The sequence below is a fragment of the Pithys albifrons genome, chromosome 3 (assembly GCF_047495875.1).
Source record: "Pithys albifrons albifrons isolate INPA30051 chromosome 3, PitAlb_v1, whole genome shotgun sequence".
Lineage (NCBI taxonomy): Eukaryota > Metazoa > Chordata > Aves > Passeriformes > Thamnophilidae > Pithys > Pithys albifrons.
This window is the reverse complement of record NC_092460.1, coordinates 21,973,679-21,990,525: the sequence shown is the minus strand read 5'-3', so window position 1 is coordinate 21,990,525 and position 16,847 is coordinate 21,973,679. Positions and strand designations below refer to the sequence as shown.

General features: G+C 40.1%; 1 protein-coding gene across 2 annotated transcripts in view; it reads right to left on the bottom strand.

Annotated features, from left to right (window-relative positions):
- Window positions 1–16,847, bottom strand: part of PPARG (peroxisome proliferator activated receptor gamma) — a 57,136-nt gene that overhangs the window by 8,807 nt on the left and 31,482 nt on the right. For both annotated transcript variants that reach the window (XM_071550950.1, XM_071550949.1), the window contains 5 exons: window positions 15,743–15,970; window positions 13,887–14,056; window positions 12,450–12,588; window positions 5,293–5,492; window positions 1,351–1,801 (listed from right to left, as the gene is read on the bottom strand). In XM_071550950.1, the coding sequence (XP_071407051.1) occupies window positions 1,351–1,801; window positions 5,293–5,492; window positions 12,450–12,588; window positions 13,887–14,056; window positions 15,743–15,962 (1,180 nt within the window). In that variant the 5' untranslated portion in view covers window positions 15,963–15,970. The remainder of the gene's footprint in view (window positions 1–1,350; window positions 1,802–5,292; window positions 5,493–12,449; window positions 12,589–13,886; window positions 14,057–15,742; window positions 15,971–16,847) is intronic.

Here is a 16,847-nt window from a genome sequence, read left to right as displayed (position 1 = left end):
TTGGCATGTTTTGTGTAGTGTCCTAACAGGTTTGTATAATTTTTCCTCCCCCATCAAAGCCAACAAAAAATATACCAGCAATGTATTTTCCCTTCCTGAATTAATGCAGAGTCCTCAGGGATCGTTTTGGTCAAAGGTTTGCACAAGGAAATGTCTTCTGGGAACTTGTTTGAAGTGGAATAAACCATATTGTGATACCACATTTTTACTGAATGAAACACAGTGCCAGGAGGAATTGTAGGTGATTTTAAATGAAGCTATACATAACAATGCACTCTCAGCAGCATGTTTGCTTTTAGAACAATAGCATGTGGCTGTGTTTGATTGCTTAAATGTAATTTAATAACAGAACACTCCGTCTTGCTCTGTGGAGGAGCTGAATCCAGAACATTCAGCACATTCCTCCCATTGATATCTGCAGTTCCATGTTAAGCCAAAATACACACAAATCAGTGGGTAAAATTTTATTTGTGCGACATCACTGACTTCATAGTGTTGGCCCAAGTGAGACCTTCAATATGCGGAAATGCAGGTCTGATATCTGAGATCCTCGGTGCAAAGGCGTGTAAGGGAACTGAACTCGCAGGACAGAGGAGCAGCATCACCTCAGACCCAGGAAGAACATACCGACTATCTTCAGAAAAGCTGAAAATTCAGTGTCTTTCTCAGTCAAGTGCTGGAATGTGTGTACTCTGATACCTGGGCTTTCAGATTCATATTTTGCTCAAAGCACAATATGTAAAGATAACACAAAGAGCAGCTGAGGGAACCTGAGCAGGGCACATTAGGCAGACACACAAAGCCTGTTTCCCTCAGGCATCAGGAGACCATCATTTGCCTGAGAAATGAATTATTCTTCTCCCTCCCTTTTGAAGGAAAACATTATCTTGCACAAATGAAAAAACAATCTAAAGCACCATAACAGTCCTGGAAGGCCAATACCACATAGATTTTGAAATTGTTCTGGAGTCAAAGCCATTTGTGCACAATTAGCAAGCCACACAATCTAATTGCAGGTTTAAAAACTCTCATGCAGAATTTTAGCCCTTGCCAGTGAAATTCCACTCTGTTTTCCCAAAGGCAGTCCTAATTTTGTTTTTTGCCCAAAAGAACTGCTGATTCAGGAGGCATTTCCAGTCTTCATCATTAATATCAGGTCATTTACACTTTCAGTTTCCGTCTGAAACTGAGAAAAGGGCAAACAACTTTAAGAAAGTTGCAAATCAGTAAAACCCCTATGTGTTAATAAACTCACTCCTATTCTGTAATGCCAAGCACTTTCCTGTTTGAACAGGAATTATATGCCAATTGTATAATATAAAATATCATATTAAATAGGATAGCACTTACCTCCACTTAGGATAATGACAGCTATAAATATTGCCAGGTCACTGTCATCTAATTCCAGTGCATTGAACTTCACAGCAAACTCAAACTTGGGCTCCATAAAGTCACAAAAGGGTTTCCTCAGGCTCTTCAGGAACTCCCGTGTCATGAATCCTTGTCCCTCAGATATAAGCACTCCATCTTTGTTCATCAGAGAAGCCAGCAGAGTGTATATGATCTCATGGACCCCATATTTCAGCAGAGTCACTTGGTCATTGAGGTCGAGGCTGACAAAGCCTGGGATGTTCTTGGCGAACTCGGTGATCTCCTGCACGGCCTCCACGGAGCGGAACTGGCAGCGCTGGAAGATGCGGATGGCCACCTCCTTGTTCTCCTCCTGCAGGGGGGACACGTGCTTGCACTTGATCTGGTCCTCCCCCATCATCAAAGAGTTCATGTCATAAATTACAAAGGGCTACAAGAAAAGGAAAAGTCCATTTACTTTCACATGTCGCTCCAGAAACATTTGCCTCCCGAGAAGCAGCAGCTGCAAGCAGAGGTGGAACTGCCCAGAACCACCAAGAGAACCTGAGAACTTTCAAGGGAAGCTGAGAACCACCAAGGGAAGATAAGAACTATCAAGGGAACATGAGAACCTCCAAGGGAACTTGAGAACCACCAAGGGAACCTGAGAACCACCAAAGGAACCTGAGAACCTCCAAGGGAATATAAGAACAACCAAGGGAAGCTGAGCCAAATAGGAAACTGTACCCAAACCAATTCAATCAAATATCCTCACAATGTTCCAATGAAAGGCCAAATAGTGCTGAAGGATTTCTCACAAGTTCTGTGATCGTTCCTTACAAAAACACTTGGGACTTTGGCTGACACTTTTAAAAATTATTTTAATAATTTGAGGGAGGGGCAAGGAACACTATTATAAAATACCCAGGATTGTTGCCTTTTTCTTTTCTTGTTTGCTCTTTGTCTTACAAACATTCTGTAATTCCACAATTCCAAGTCTGGAATGCACTTCTGAGCATACCACTTCTTCCTTGTAGGAAGATAGATTTTGATCACTTTCTTTTCTTTTCTTTTCTTTTTTTTTTATTACATTTTGATTCCTTCATATACTGTCATGTTGATTTCAAGCTCTATTCATCTAGGAAATAGTGCAAGTAATATCAACTTTCTGGTAATGTTTATCTGATAAATGTAATCTTTTTCTATTCCTTTCTTTTAAAAATAGTCAGGATACATTTAAATTCACACAATTTGTCTATGGGAAAGAAAACACAATTAACATGGTACAAACTACAGCAACACAGTTCAGAACATAAGACTGAAATAAACTCAACTGGAAGAAATCCATTTTGAAAGCAGATTATGAAAAGCAGTGCCAGAATATATTCATGAGGATCAGGAAACAATCTGTTTTGGGATAGGCAAAAGAAGGTTCTGGTTTTAAAGAAGTGGTTAACTGAGGATTTCTCAAATTTATTTAAAGAATCTTTTCTTTAGATAATAAATGACTGACTGGCTCATCACTGCACTGAACAAATGCCCACTGATATGAGTAGGTTTGCTAACATACTGGATTTATTAATTAAAATTCAAGGAATTATACACCAACAATTGGACTAGAGAAATGCTTTTTAAAACTTAAGATACTTCATTGTCTCAGATTCTAACGCCTTATTCCTACAGGTGCTCATTCACATGGTTTTCTACTCACTAAATGTTGCAGAACAGATTCAGAAATACCCCAACCCTTCCCATACATGGTGAGTGCTCCTCTGCCACAGGACTGGGCTCTGGAATCTCCTGCAATCTGCTCCTGTTGGAGTCTGGTGAGTCCACAGAGCTGCCTGGGAGCTGAGATTGCTGAGGCTTTCAGGCTCCACACTTGCTGTGAAATCTGCCCTGTGCAGTGGATATACAGCCACACATACACAAACACACGTGCAAATGCACACACATGGGGCACAGTGGAATACCAGGACTGCACAGGATGCTTTTAAATGCATCTCTCAGCACTAGTGGGTCATTTCTTTCTGCTCTTTATAGTGGAGCACCAAGTAAAAGAAATCTAATCTGGTGCAATTTAAAAACTTTTAATAAAAAAGAAGAATGTAATTGATGGCCTATTTATATATATATTTCCACAAATATATATATATTTCACATATTAAAATTATATATATATATATAAATTCATGTATACAAAATTCACATAAAATATAGACATTAATGTATATTAAAATTGACATATATATAAACATATATAAAAATTCATATATATAAATTTGCCATATATTTATAAATCATACTCACACACATATATATGTAAATTCACATATATATAATCACATACATATATAAAAATTCATATATATATATTATGTGTGTGTGTGTGTGTATATATATATATATATATATATATTTATATATATTTATATGTATATGTAATTCATGGGCCCAGATGTTTGTTAAGCACCCAGCGCAGCAGAGCAGCAAAACACACATTGACTGAGTTCTGTGACAACTTCACAGAATCCTAAAGGGCACAAGTGGGGTTTGTGGATGGAAACTCAGAAACAAACTTCCTGGAGATGTCTGGAAAATGGAAGATGGGAGCACTGGTCATGATCCTGCTCAGACTTCTGTCCCCTTCCACAGCTGGCAGCTGCAGAAAAAGGGATCAGCCCTGCTGACATTTTCAGGATGAAGAGGAGTGAAGAAGATACACAATCACACACCTCACTTCTATTCCTTTCCCCAGTGCAGGTAAATAGGTCTTAAAAATTAAATTGCTGCATTCCTTCTTTCCCAGTAACTGTGTTTCTGATACAGAGAGGGAACTGCAGAAAGACTTGGAAGAGGCAATGACCTTCAGTTGGGCTCAGCAGAGTGGTTTCTGCAGAACAGACAAACCAAGCTAGTTAAACTTCATGTATTCTATGCTGAAAGTTGCCCAAACGGCGTGTTCACCGTATCTAAAGTTTTTATGTCAGGGGTGCAACCAATTCAGTGGCAACACAGAAATTAATATTTTAACTGCTTTTAAAGAAAGGAAGAGAGTCTGAAATGCCTCCAAATTCTTTCCTGTCTTTGAAATTATTAAAGAAACTAATATACAGTCTCTGTTATAATCCTGACAATAAAATTTCTGACAATGATTCTAGAAACTAAGAGTTGTAAGTTCTGGAAAGCTATTTTGCTCTTTCAGTATTAAAATAGTGACAAAATTTAAGACCTACCAAAATTATCAGGTCTTATTTATCCTCCCCAGTGACAGAGAAGATGCATTGCCAGTGAAGTTGCCAAGGCAGCCCACAAATACATGCACTGCTATTACTTACTTTTCCAAGATTTTCTTGTGCACTCTCCTAAAATTCAAATTGCACCACCACAGAACCCTGATCTGAGCTGACATAACCCAGGCAAAAGCAGGAAGTCATTAGAGCATCATGAGAAGGAGCAGCACAGCTCAGGCTGGAGATGGTGTTGGTGCTGGGAATCATTTGACACTCAGGAAAAGGAATATGCCTCTGGGGACAGCTACTGCTGATAATACCCTGAGATATGGATGTTTGAATAGGACAGCAACCAATTCCTGACAGCTACATATCCACCTCAGACAGATAGTGTGGGAGATAACCTTTGGGGATGGAGAAGCAAAACGGGAAGAGAGGATCAGAGAATACAAAAAGGTTAAGATGACCTTCAAATTCTTGTACTGTTTTCAAGTATTTTATTAGGTGAACTTGGAGTTTTTTCAAATAATGTTTACTTATTCTATCTAAAAACATTTCCTGTGTTTCAGGCCCAGCTTGAAATGTGTCACTGCCAACAGCAAAGCTTTTTTCTGCCTTTTTTCTTTGTTTTGTTATTTTCTTTTTTGTCAATGTGGTAAAACCATTTACTCAATAGAAAGGAAGAAATAAAAAAAAAGAGGCAACTAACTGATTTGTCCGTCGTCTTCCCTGTGAGGATGGCCCTGGCCTTGGCTTTGGTGAGAGGGAAGGACTTGATGTAGGAGTCGTAGAGGTGCTTGGCGAGCGCGCGCAGATCCGCAGACTCGGGGTTCAGCTGCTCCAGGTCACTGCACAGCTCCGCCAGCAGCTTCTCCTTCTCCGCCTGCGGCATCCGCCCGAACCTGATGGCTGAGACACGACAGCAGTCAGCAGGGGCACGACAGGAGTCAGCAGGGGCACGACAGGAGTCAGCAGGGGCACGACAGGAGTCAGCAGGGGCACGACAGAAGTCAGTAGGAGCACGACAGCAGTCAGCAGGGGCACGACAGGAGTCAGCAAGGGCACGACAAGCAGTGAACAGGGACATGACAGGACAGGCAGTCAGCAAGGACAGGACAGGCAGTCAGCAAGGACAGGACAGGCAGCCAGCATGGGCACGACACGACAGGCAGTCAGCAAGGGCACGACAGGACAGGCAGTCAGCAAGGACACGACAGGAATCAGCGAGGACACCACAAGCAGTCAGAACGGTCCCCTACAGCTGGAGGGTTCTCCTGCCCCCTGTTCCCTCGGGCTCTCCAGCCTGGGTTAGAGCAGCAAGCAAGGAGGGAGGACTTTCTCCAGCAAACAGGCAAAACAGCAGAAGTACTTTAAGGAAAGGCAAACAAACAAGTCTCTAAGAGGGAATAATCTACAACTACCTGAAAGAGAAAAGAGACCAAAACCCCCTCGTTTTGTGAAATTTCTAATTCTGCTTTGCAAAATGTTGTTTGCACAGCAAGGCTGCTGAACTCATGAGCAGCATGAAGTGCTGGAGTCACTTTGTTCTGGTCCTGTGGTAGTTTTAGCTGGGCCTCAAATTAGCAGGCTCAGAGAATCTACGTAGATTAAGAGAGACAAGTATCACCTGACTGAGTAACCAAAAAATATTTCATACCAGATGACGCAAACCTGAGATATGAACACAGGAGTGGGAGGTGTTCACTCAGTTCCATCATGGCTGAAGTAGAGGCAGGACACGCAGCTGCTGCCCTGCTGTCTTAGCCCCTACTGCTGCTGCCACTACTTGCCTTTTGTTTGAATTCAAGGAAGTAGAAATGTTTTGTTGTTATAATTTCTATTTCTTGCTGAGTGTCTTTTAGGGTGTTTATAGATCTAGAGTGATAGAATCTGTTTTCGGTGGAGAGTGGGGAGTTATTTCTTGTTATTTCTAACTTGTGTATGTTATATTGTAGTTTTCCCTTAATTTTCTCTTTTCTGTATAAATATATATCGTTAATTTAAGAATAGTTTGAGTTTCTAGTTTTTTTCCGTTTTTCTCAGCTGGAGGGAGAAAGGCTTTGACTCTGTATTAAGCAGTTGACATTTTGCCAGCTCAACCCTAAGACAGGTACAGCCTGTCCAGCAATTACAGAGCCCAATGTGCCATGGATTGGAAGCCACATATTAAGGTAAACTGGACACTTCAATAGGATGAAATGGTAAAGATCCAAGATTTTGGAGAGTTAAAGCCAAGATTTTACAAGTTTGACAGGTCGTGGCATTGAACAAAGGAAAGGCAAAAGTCCAACAGTGATGAAGATGCTTCAAGACCATCCAAGGGATGAAGTCAGGAGAGCACCACCCAAATTTCAAGCCAAAAGGAAAGCTCTGCGCAAGATTTCACTCAGTCATTAATATGGAAATTAGAAGGTGTTAACTATGAACTTAACACTATAACTGGCTCATTTTACACAAACAAGTCAGGCACATTTTTTCCCAGTATGAACTGGCTTTGCCTCCAACGTTGTCAATAAATACCTTTGCTGCTAAAAAGACAAAAACCTTCTTAGCAGGTATTTATTTCGAAGCATTTTTTGCTATTACTGCCTGAAGTGATGTTATAACCAATCCCTGAAGGGATGTTGGTCTCTTCTTTCAGGCAACCAACAGGAGAACAAGAGGGCACAGCTTAAGCTGTGACAGGGGAGGTTTAGTTTGGATATCAGAAAGAAATTCTTTACAGAGAGAGTGGTCAGGCATTGGAATGGGCTGCCCAGGGAGGGGGTGGATTCTCCATCCCTGGAGGTGTTTAAGATGAGACTGGATGTGCCACTGAGTGCCATGATCTGGTAATCACAGTGGGGGCTGGACCAAGGGTTGGACTTGATCTCAGAGGTCTCTTCCAACCCAGCTGATTCTATGATTCCATTGTGCTTAGAAATTCAAATTTATTGTCAGCTCACCTGACACCCCCTGATTCTACCTCCAAGCTAAATAAAATGTAAAGAATATTTAAGATATTAAAATTCTGTTGGCTTAGGGTAGGAACTGCCTTTCAGCCTTGTATTGTTTTGGGCAAATCACCGCATGGATCTCAGATTCTTCATCTGTTTAGAAACAAAACCCTCACATGCCGTGCAGAAATAAATTCCTAAATAGTTCAGCAGAACTTAATGCAATAAATGCTTGCTATAAAATCTTACCCTAAGAATTATGGAAGGAGAAAGAAGGTTTTACAGGGAATAAGATAGCCAGAAAAGGTTGAGTTCTGCATGGTACCTCTATGCACATGAAGTGTTGAAAGAACAGGAAATGGTTCTACCTCATCATATGATTTCATAATTGCTCAGTACCAACCCAGGGCACTCTCTAAACCTCCTGCTTTTACATCCCTGTACTTATAATCCAAGACACTATTTATTCCTATGACGACTTAACTTGGTTGTACTTCAAATGAACCATCAAGATCAAGACTGATTAATCATATGACAATTCAGTAAACATAATTTATTTTATTTTATGAAAACAAAACAGGACAAAAGAGCATCAAAACAAAAAAATACAGGAGGAAGAAATAAAAGTTTGCATTTTGGCCTTGAGGAGAAATAGAAATACTATGAATATTTTTCCAGTGATTACTGTCTTCCTTGGATAGAGCAAAAGTGCTGTTAAGATCATATATATAATTATATAAGGGATGTTTATTTTGGAAAGGTCCAGCCACAGTTCTTTTATGCCTTTTCTTGCAGTGTGTTCTTGGACAAAAATGACACTTTTTTTGAAGAGTAAATGATTATGCCAGAAACATCCCCCTCCCCATTTTTCATATATTGTATTTATTGATCAGTTGTCTCATTTAATGGCTGTAGAAACAAGGCTGTTTATTTTTACAACTCTATCACGTGTCTCTCAGCAAACTCAGCCTCAGGGTGCTCCATGGTGCACATTTCAGATTTACTTGGTTATTCTTTACCTTCAGGTGACTGAACACCAGCAGGAGACTGACCCTGCTGTGGGTCTGCTCTGGAGAGCTGAGGTTTGCAGAAAGAGTTGGAGAGTTGGAAACCTGGAACCTCCCTGGCACAGGACTCCCTTTCACCAGGGTTATCTTCACGAACAAGGGATGGAAAAAGAGGACATACTGCTTCCTATGTTTTAATATTAGCTTAGCTCTAAAATAGCTCACTCTCCCAAAGCACTAGAATCAATAGGAATTTTTCATCTTTCCACCTCTTTTTTTTCTTCTTGACACTCCTCTGTTTAATTAGGTACCTACTGGGAGGTTCTCAGTGATACAGCACAGCATGTGTACCAGCTGTGCCCCTGATCACTGACACAGAATTGTTCTATGTAGAGATTTTATTTGAAACATCAGGGATTTCCAAAGCAGAGATTGCTCTGTCATTAAAATGACTAAGCTTTATAATTGCATCATTTAAAAAACAGAAACTGGACTGGTAACAAGCACCTTGCCAGAAATTTGTACATTCAACCAGTGCCTGATTTTTCAAGGTAGTTTGCTGGAATTGAGAGGGATGGTTTCTTTATTAAAACTTCACGAAGTTTTCCACATGGAGGTATCAAGGTACTGTTGAAATCCAGGGCAAATCAGCTGTACTTTTAGTTCTGACTATGAAGGGACAGCACAATATCCATACTGTGCTTTCTAAATATGCCCCTTATCCTATAGCTGGATCCCTGTGCAGTTTCTTACCTCCTTGGAAATAATAAATAACAACTCACATCGCACCTGTTTTTTTAACAAAAAATAGGATTGACTGAGGGTGTTGCAGAATCCCATTTCTGGTGTGCTTATCTCCAGCAAACGGTACCAAATTACCTGTGCAAAGTTGGCAGGTGTTATAAACCCCATTGCTTCTAACATAAAATTATTTCTATTAATTTAAGTATTGCATTGAAATTCACCATCCTGCAAATATTTCATTCATTGTTAATAGTTTTAGAGTAGATGTTTTCTTTCACCAGCCATTTATTTTTATTTTGTGATGGTGATACTTATTTTCCTGAAAAGTGCTTTGAGATATCTGCATGAAGAATGTTATAAAACCTAAATATTATTTATTACTGTGCAATTTTTCAGTACTATACTTTGTTGGAAGCATATCCAATTTTTTGTTTCCACATGTTTGAGAAATTGTGTAGATTTTATACATACAGGCAAAAATGCCTGTGAAATTAATGTTAAATGAAAGCATTGTCTTAACTGTGCTAAATTTTATGAAAAAGGTGATAAGGACTGAAAAGTATATTTTAAATGTAACAATTCATTAACAACATAAAGAGTTGTGAATCAAACATTCTATCATGCAATTTCATAGGCTGTAATAGGACGTAATATTTTTTAATGTTTAGGATATTTGTTATGAATATATATTAATTGCAGCAGAGTCCATCCAATGCTTATTAGTATTGCAGGCAAAATCTGGGGCAAAATTCAGTTTTGTGGGACTAGCCGAGCAGGTTCCTTTTGGAAAAATCATTTTTACTGTCATTTTCAGGGGACTGAGACAAAATCAGGGAGAGGTCAGGCACCAGGAGGTTGATGGAGGGAATCTGGAATAGGGGATTTTGGATAGGAAGAGAAGAAGGAAGAGGTTGATGACAATCCGTACAAAAGTTAGGCTGGAAAAAGTATTCAGAGGGTGGATGGGAACTCACAGCATTTCTGGGGGCTGAGGAAAGTTCCAAGGGTGGGGGACACCCTTCCCCGCTTCGCCTCCAGCCCCTCTGTGTCCCTGCCCTCCTCTTCTGCCCTGCCCCATCTATAAAACTTGCATTTACAGTTCTCCGAATGTCAGTCAGATAAAACCAATACAGTAACACACCACATCCTTTGGCCTCTCGTGGGAAAACTGGAATATTTATCCTTACATCAGATTTTACTGCCTGGAGAAGTCACTATGTTTTCTTATAGACTATTCTGTAGGACATTCTACTCTCCTGATTGCCTGGATTATTTTAGGGTATAAAGGAGTCCCCACAGAGACCATAAATACAGATTCTTACGGTAGAGAACACAAGCCAAAGCCAAGGGGGACACCTGTCTGAGTTGACTGGGGCACGTGCCCAGGCTGAGCCCTCACTGCTCCCAGAGCTGAGGATAAAGACATTTTGCCATGTGTTCTCTTTTTTCCATTATAGTACTTAGGTTTATATAAATGAAGTCTTTTAGTAGAATGGGGAAAATGAATGAAATTTCTAAACTAAAAGAACCAAACTTCTGCATAGTGGCACTTCTGACTACAATCTGAGCAGCTCAGGGTTAAACACAGAGCAGCACTGTGGCTAGAGAAGGAAAGGAAAACAATATTCAAAGCATGAGAACACTACTGTCTTTTTTAACCTTTAGCCAAGTGGTATGTAGCATTTATACGTGAAAAAATGTGGCTGTAGCTGTTGCCTCCTCACATTCCCCGTTTTTCAAGTGCCCTGATCATTTTGCAATGATGTATCTACACAAAGACAGACTCAGAATACACAGCCCGGGACCCTCAGGCACAAATAATCCACATTCTGATTCCAAGCATTTAAAATTCAGATGTGATGTGGATGAACTTTAATCTGTAAACGTAACAGTAAAAAGCGTCTCAGTGTCATTGGCAACATTCAGTGTTGCATTTCTTTGTGCTTCTTCATAAAGGGTTCATAGATTCTGCCTTGGCAGAGGCCAAGCAGGGAAAAATGGCAGGTAAAATGTTAATTTAAAAACTATTCTTTATGTTATTGAACCAGAGAGGATGGTCTTGGCCTTCCCCTTCTTGATGGAACTGCACATGGTTCCCACTGGCACAACTGGAAGCTGTTGCTGGGCTGTGGGAGAATTTGGCATGCACCTTGAAAATAATAATAATAAAATCTCCTGAATTACTATAAAAATACCCACAGTAGCATTTCAAAATTAGATTTATTTTTAAGTGTTGCTGTTGCATCCCAGGAATTTGAAAACTATTTTCTATTAGCAAAACATTTCCCATACCAATTTACATTCAGTGCATGTATTAACTTCAGAAACCACAGTTAAACTTTCCTCTTGGGGACAATACATGCATTTTTTATATTGAAAATAATGGAAGTTCTAAAAAAAACAGAGAGAAATTATTTTCCCAGTCATGTTTGCTATTCTTTACCCTTAGAATTACATAAGTCTCTATGTTATGACAGTTAATTCCTGTTTTTACTCAGCTTTGCCAAAGCAACAAAGAATCTTCATTATGCCTCTCTGTCCAAACATTCATAAATATTTCCACATTTTCTCTGTTAATTTTAAAGTTGAGAGGAACTTTCTTATAAATTCTATGCAAGAGAGAAGTACCATGACATGCTTCATGTTATCTGCTTACCTATGGTAAAGAAAGCAACACAGAGAACTGCAAACACCTTTCCTGTCAAAGGCTACAAATTCTACTATCAAAATCAAGTTGCTGTTATTCCCCAAGTTTCAGCATATTCTCTAGTCCATTTTTCATAATAAAGTTTTCAGCTTACAGGAAAGGCCCATTGAGCTACAGCATGAAAAGAGTCTTGTCAAAAAATAAGACAGTGAATGGAAAAATAACAATTGCACCAGAAATACATTCAGGGAGAACTGCCAACACTGTGACAGAGAGTAAAACCAACTCATATGCTACATTATGTATTACATCAACAAGTGCAAATTTCTGCCTCTCTGATTTTTATGTTGAAAGGAATCTGCAGTCACACAGAGCCTCCCAAACTCAGGGGCAATTTCTCTGACACGCTCCTAAACTGCCTGGTGTGAAGAGACTGAAGGTGTTGAAGCAGCACATTCAGTAACCTGAATAATCTGCCATGGTATTTTTCAAATGAAACATTACTGTTTGAAAACATGCTTTGTGCACTTACCATTATGTGACATTCCAACAGCAAGGCACTTCTGAAATCTGCAGTACTGACATTTATTTCTGCTTTTCTTATGGATACGGCAATTAAGATCACATCTGTCATAAATTAGCTTTAATCTGATTGTTCTTCGAAAAAAGCCCTGGAGTAAACATAAAAACATGTAAAAGGATGCAAGAGCTGCCATGTCCCTTCTCTACACACAGAGCAACTCTCTGTGCACTTGGGGTCAGGTGGGTTTCCATCTCTCCTGAGATCCCCCTGCCTGCTCCTGCCACTCATTTTCAGCTGACTTGGACAGAGGGGGAGAACGCTCAGAAAGCTGCAGAAGCTGCTGGGAATCCATGGGGTTTGAAGGACATCAGGGATGGAAGCTGGGAGCTGAGCAAGAAGAGCACAATGCCAAAGGAGGCGAAGCTCCATCTCTTCCACTGCTCATGGGACAGTTCATTACAACATTTTCAAAATCTAAAGTTAACTATCCACATTGAAAAATTTTTTATAAACCACAACAAACAAAAAATTCTGCCAACAGCAGTTTGATCTCTAGTAAATAAAAAAGATTGTGGGTTGTTTCTCCTTTTACAGTCTAAAATGGCTTCTCAAATCATAATCAATTAATAAGGTTTATCCAAAGTTATTACCTCTTTTTCCTCACAGGAAATAATAAAAGCATAATGCTAACTCTTATTTCTATATTTCTCTGTAATTTAAGTAATCTGTCTCACACTTATTGCTTTAGGTGTGTTCCAAATTCAGTCCTACAAACTTTATTTAAGCTCCGGACTGGCTCTTTGCTATTAGTTATTTTCCTCAAGATGCTGAAATAGAGAAGATGGGAATTTCATGTTAAATTCTAATGTTTTTCTCTGAACTTATTGATTTATTAATAATTTCTTTCTCTCATTGCTTTTCTCATTCTTGAGAACTGCTATTTTTACACCATCCACTTGTCATTTATGTGTTATGAACACTAAATATTATTGACATAAAAACCCAGTGGAGCCCTAAAGCAGAAAGCCACATTCTTTAATATCATTGGACTTCTCTGTAGTCACCTAAAATGTGTAAATCGGGTAAAGGAACTCCAATCAATCAGAATAACAGAGTCTGAATTTGAAATTGCTCAGAGCTTGGGTTGGGCATGAGTTTGCCTTTGCTGCCTCCTGTGAATTCAGATTCTCCAAGACAGCAGGAATGAAATATAATTGCATGGTAGAAAAAAATAAAAGAAATGCACAAAAAATTGGATAGTGACATAAACAAGAAAAAAGTCCCATTTAAAAAATGCTTATTAAGTCATAAAATACATGGAGAACAATTTATTTAGAGATCAAAACTTCATTTTTTTTAGAAGCACAGATCTGTGAGTTTACTGATTGATGATTCCGGTGAAAAATAGTGTTAAATGGCCAGAAATAAGGCATTAGTGGGGCTTACCTTGCAGCCCTCACAGGCGTGGACCCCGTAGTGGAAGCCCGAGGCTTTGTCCCCGCACACGCGGCACTCGATGGCCATCAGCGAGTTCGGGGACTCGTCCGGGGCCTTGTTGTACAGCTGAGCCTTCTCTGCAAAGTAGGGTGGGGAGGGAGGCTCCAGCTTGATGGCACCTGTGCACAGAGAGGCGGTACATGATAAACCCCAAGGGTAATGAAATATGTGGGAGAAGCATCAAGGAACCATAACAAACATTCCCAGATTCCCAGGTTTGCTCCATGGCACAAAACGAGTGGCAGACAACAGATGCCAAGCGATGGAAGTTGCTGTTCCACTGGCAGCACGTGGGCTGGAAAAGCTGCAAGGGGCACATTCGGATGGAGGAAGTGTGTTCTGGATCCAGTTTTCATCTCTGTAGTGTGGAATGATTTGAAGACAGGGATATTAAAAATTTATGTATGGAGAGTTCATATTGAAGGGTTTTACTCTTCTCAGTATCTGATCTGGTTGTATTACTTTAAGGTGTTGAGAACTACTGCAGGGAGATGGGCTGGAGTGTCTCCTTTAGGCTAAGAAGTATTTAAGTATCTAACAGACCTATACATTGAATAATACATATGTATTGGATTTCATAACATTGGATATTTAAAGAAATTTAGCTCTCTCCTGGGAACCACTGAATGCAGTTTAGAGATAAATTTTCTCTTCTGAAAATTTCTAATTAAGAGAACAATTCCTAATGTTGAACAAGCTCAAGCAAGTAAATATGATCTCTCTAAACCAACCATTACCGGTCCTAGAAGAGAGCTGTGACATTTGACACTACCATTACATTGGGTCACTCTCAGGAGTGATGGAACACACAGTGTTACAACAAGGTGAATGTTCTTCCAGACTGGCTACACTATACAAACTAGAAAGTTTTCTTTCCTACATAGGAAGGAAAAGTAGAAAATTATCAATGTAAATATCAGGAAGATTTAGCCTACCTAAACTCTACTGCACTCTCTAGCTTGTTATTAAAGGGTTATGAATATTTCTAATGGAACAAAGGAAACCAAATTATTAGCTGAAAAACGTACTCACAGGTTCACAGCACCTGCTTTGCTGTGCAACCAAAATTAAATATCAATAGTTTCCCATCAAGAATTCCCTGAAAGAGTTCCTGTACAGATCACTACAAACACAAGTGATGTGAGATCCAAGCAGGGAAAATGGATCTTTAAAAAAGCTGCAGGCGCAGGAACCTCACATTCCTACTTTGAGCAGGGATGCAGTAGCAACTTATTTAGGAACGAGTCAGTCACTTCTCTTCTTAAAAGCAGAATTCAGTGCAGGGTTTTTCCTGTCACTGGTGAGAGCAGCATGTCTCACAGAATGTTAACAGCCCAGGAACACTGATAAGAGCTACACCAACCCTGTGACTCAGATGTTGTCAATATGTCTGCTCCGTAATTTTCTTAAGCCATTTGGAATTTAAAAGCTGCACATATTAATAATTAATGAGCTATTTATGCTGGGGCATTCTGGAACACACACCCAGGATATTTATTCTGCATAGAGCTTCAAAGGACAGGTTACACACAAGGCACATGGACAGGAGAATGAAGGTTTCAGAAACAAATGGAGGGGTTCATGTCTCTGATAAAATGTGTTTCAAGTAATTTTGGATACCTGATGATCCCTTGCCTAACCTCCAAGTGCTGCCCTGCAAGAATACCCTGTGGATCTCTCTGCTGCCACAGGACAGCACATCCAGGCACCTGAATCCTCCCAAATCCATCTGCTGCCAGCACACCTGCCAGAGAAGGAAGTAAACAGGAACCTGAGGGAAATATTTCCAAAAATGAAAGGCTTACTTTGGCAATCCTGGAGCTTGATATCGTATTTATAATCCATGTTTGGCTGCTCAGCTCTTGCCAGAGGGATGTCCTCGTAGTGAGGAGAGGAAATGCTGGAGAAGTCAACGGTGGTGAACGGCTTTATGTCGAAGGAGTGTGTGTGATCATCCATGGCAGACACATCCACAGGACTGATCCCAAAATTCATGGGCCAGAACGGCATTTCTGTGTCCACCATTGTCAGCCCTGAAAACAAACAAGCAAAGGAGGTTTAGGAGCAGCTCCTTATGTCTGTGATGTGTTCAGGCCCAGCTGCCTCATGCCCAAAGGCTGAGATGCAAACCCACACCCAGCTGGAGGTTCAGTGTTGCCGTCCATGCGCTAGTGAGACTGCACACACCAATAAGATGTTCAAGCAAATCCCAAGTTTATTCAAAAACACAGGTAATATATGACCTCATGTGACCCCGCCCCAGGAGCAGTGGTCTGACTCCAATTGGTTGAGGCTGGAAACATGTCCTTTTAAGGTGAAAATGAAACTTGTAAGGTGGTCATTCAGACCCTCCAAAATCAGGGCTGCAACAGTTCAGGGGAGTGTGCAGGTCCCATCTCCTGTTTGGCTGTCACCACACAACACATCAGGTGTACAGTGACATTGCATGGCTGGCACTGGGCAGTCAATGCAGCTTTAGGCTCTTAGGAAGGCTCTGCCATCCCATGCCACGACAGCTAACAGGCACCCAGGGCTCAGCTCACCTTAGAGAGACTGGCTCTTGGCTAGGAAGAAATTATAGCCTAAGTGGAAAAAAATTCACTTTTTTTTTTGTAAATAGATAACAGTGACTTTAACTGCATCTCTCAATACCATGCATATGAATAGAACCACAAGTCTTTCAGAATTAATTTTTCAGTTTTATAAATTCTAATCATCATTCTTCCCAAGTGCCTGAGAATCTTAAGGATTAAAGAATCTGAGAATATTAAGAAAAAAAAAGTAGTTCGTATTAAAAAAGTAGCTGGTATTAAAAAGTGGAGGTTCTCCTCCAAATAGGATTTTAATTCTTTGCTCATGTCAAAGGTTTTATCACAATCTTAAACACAGAGCTAAAGAAAATTTAATTTA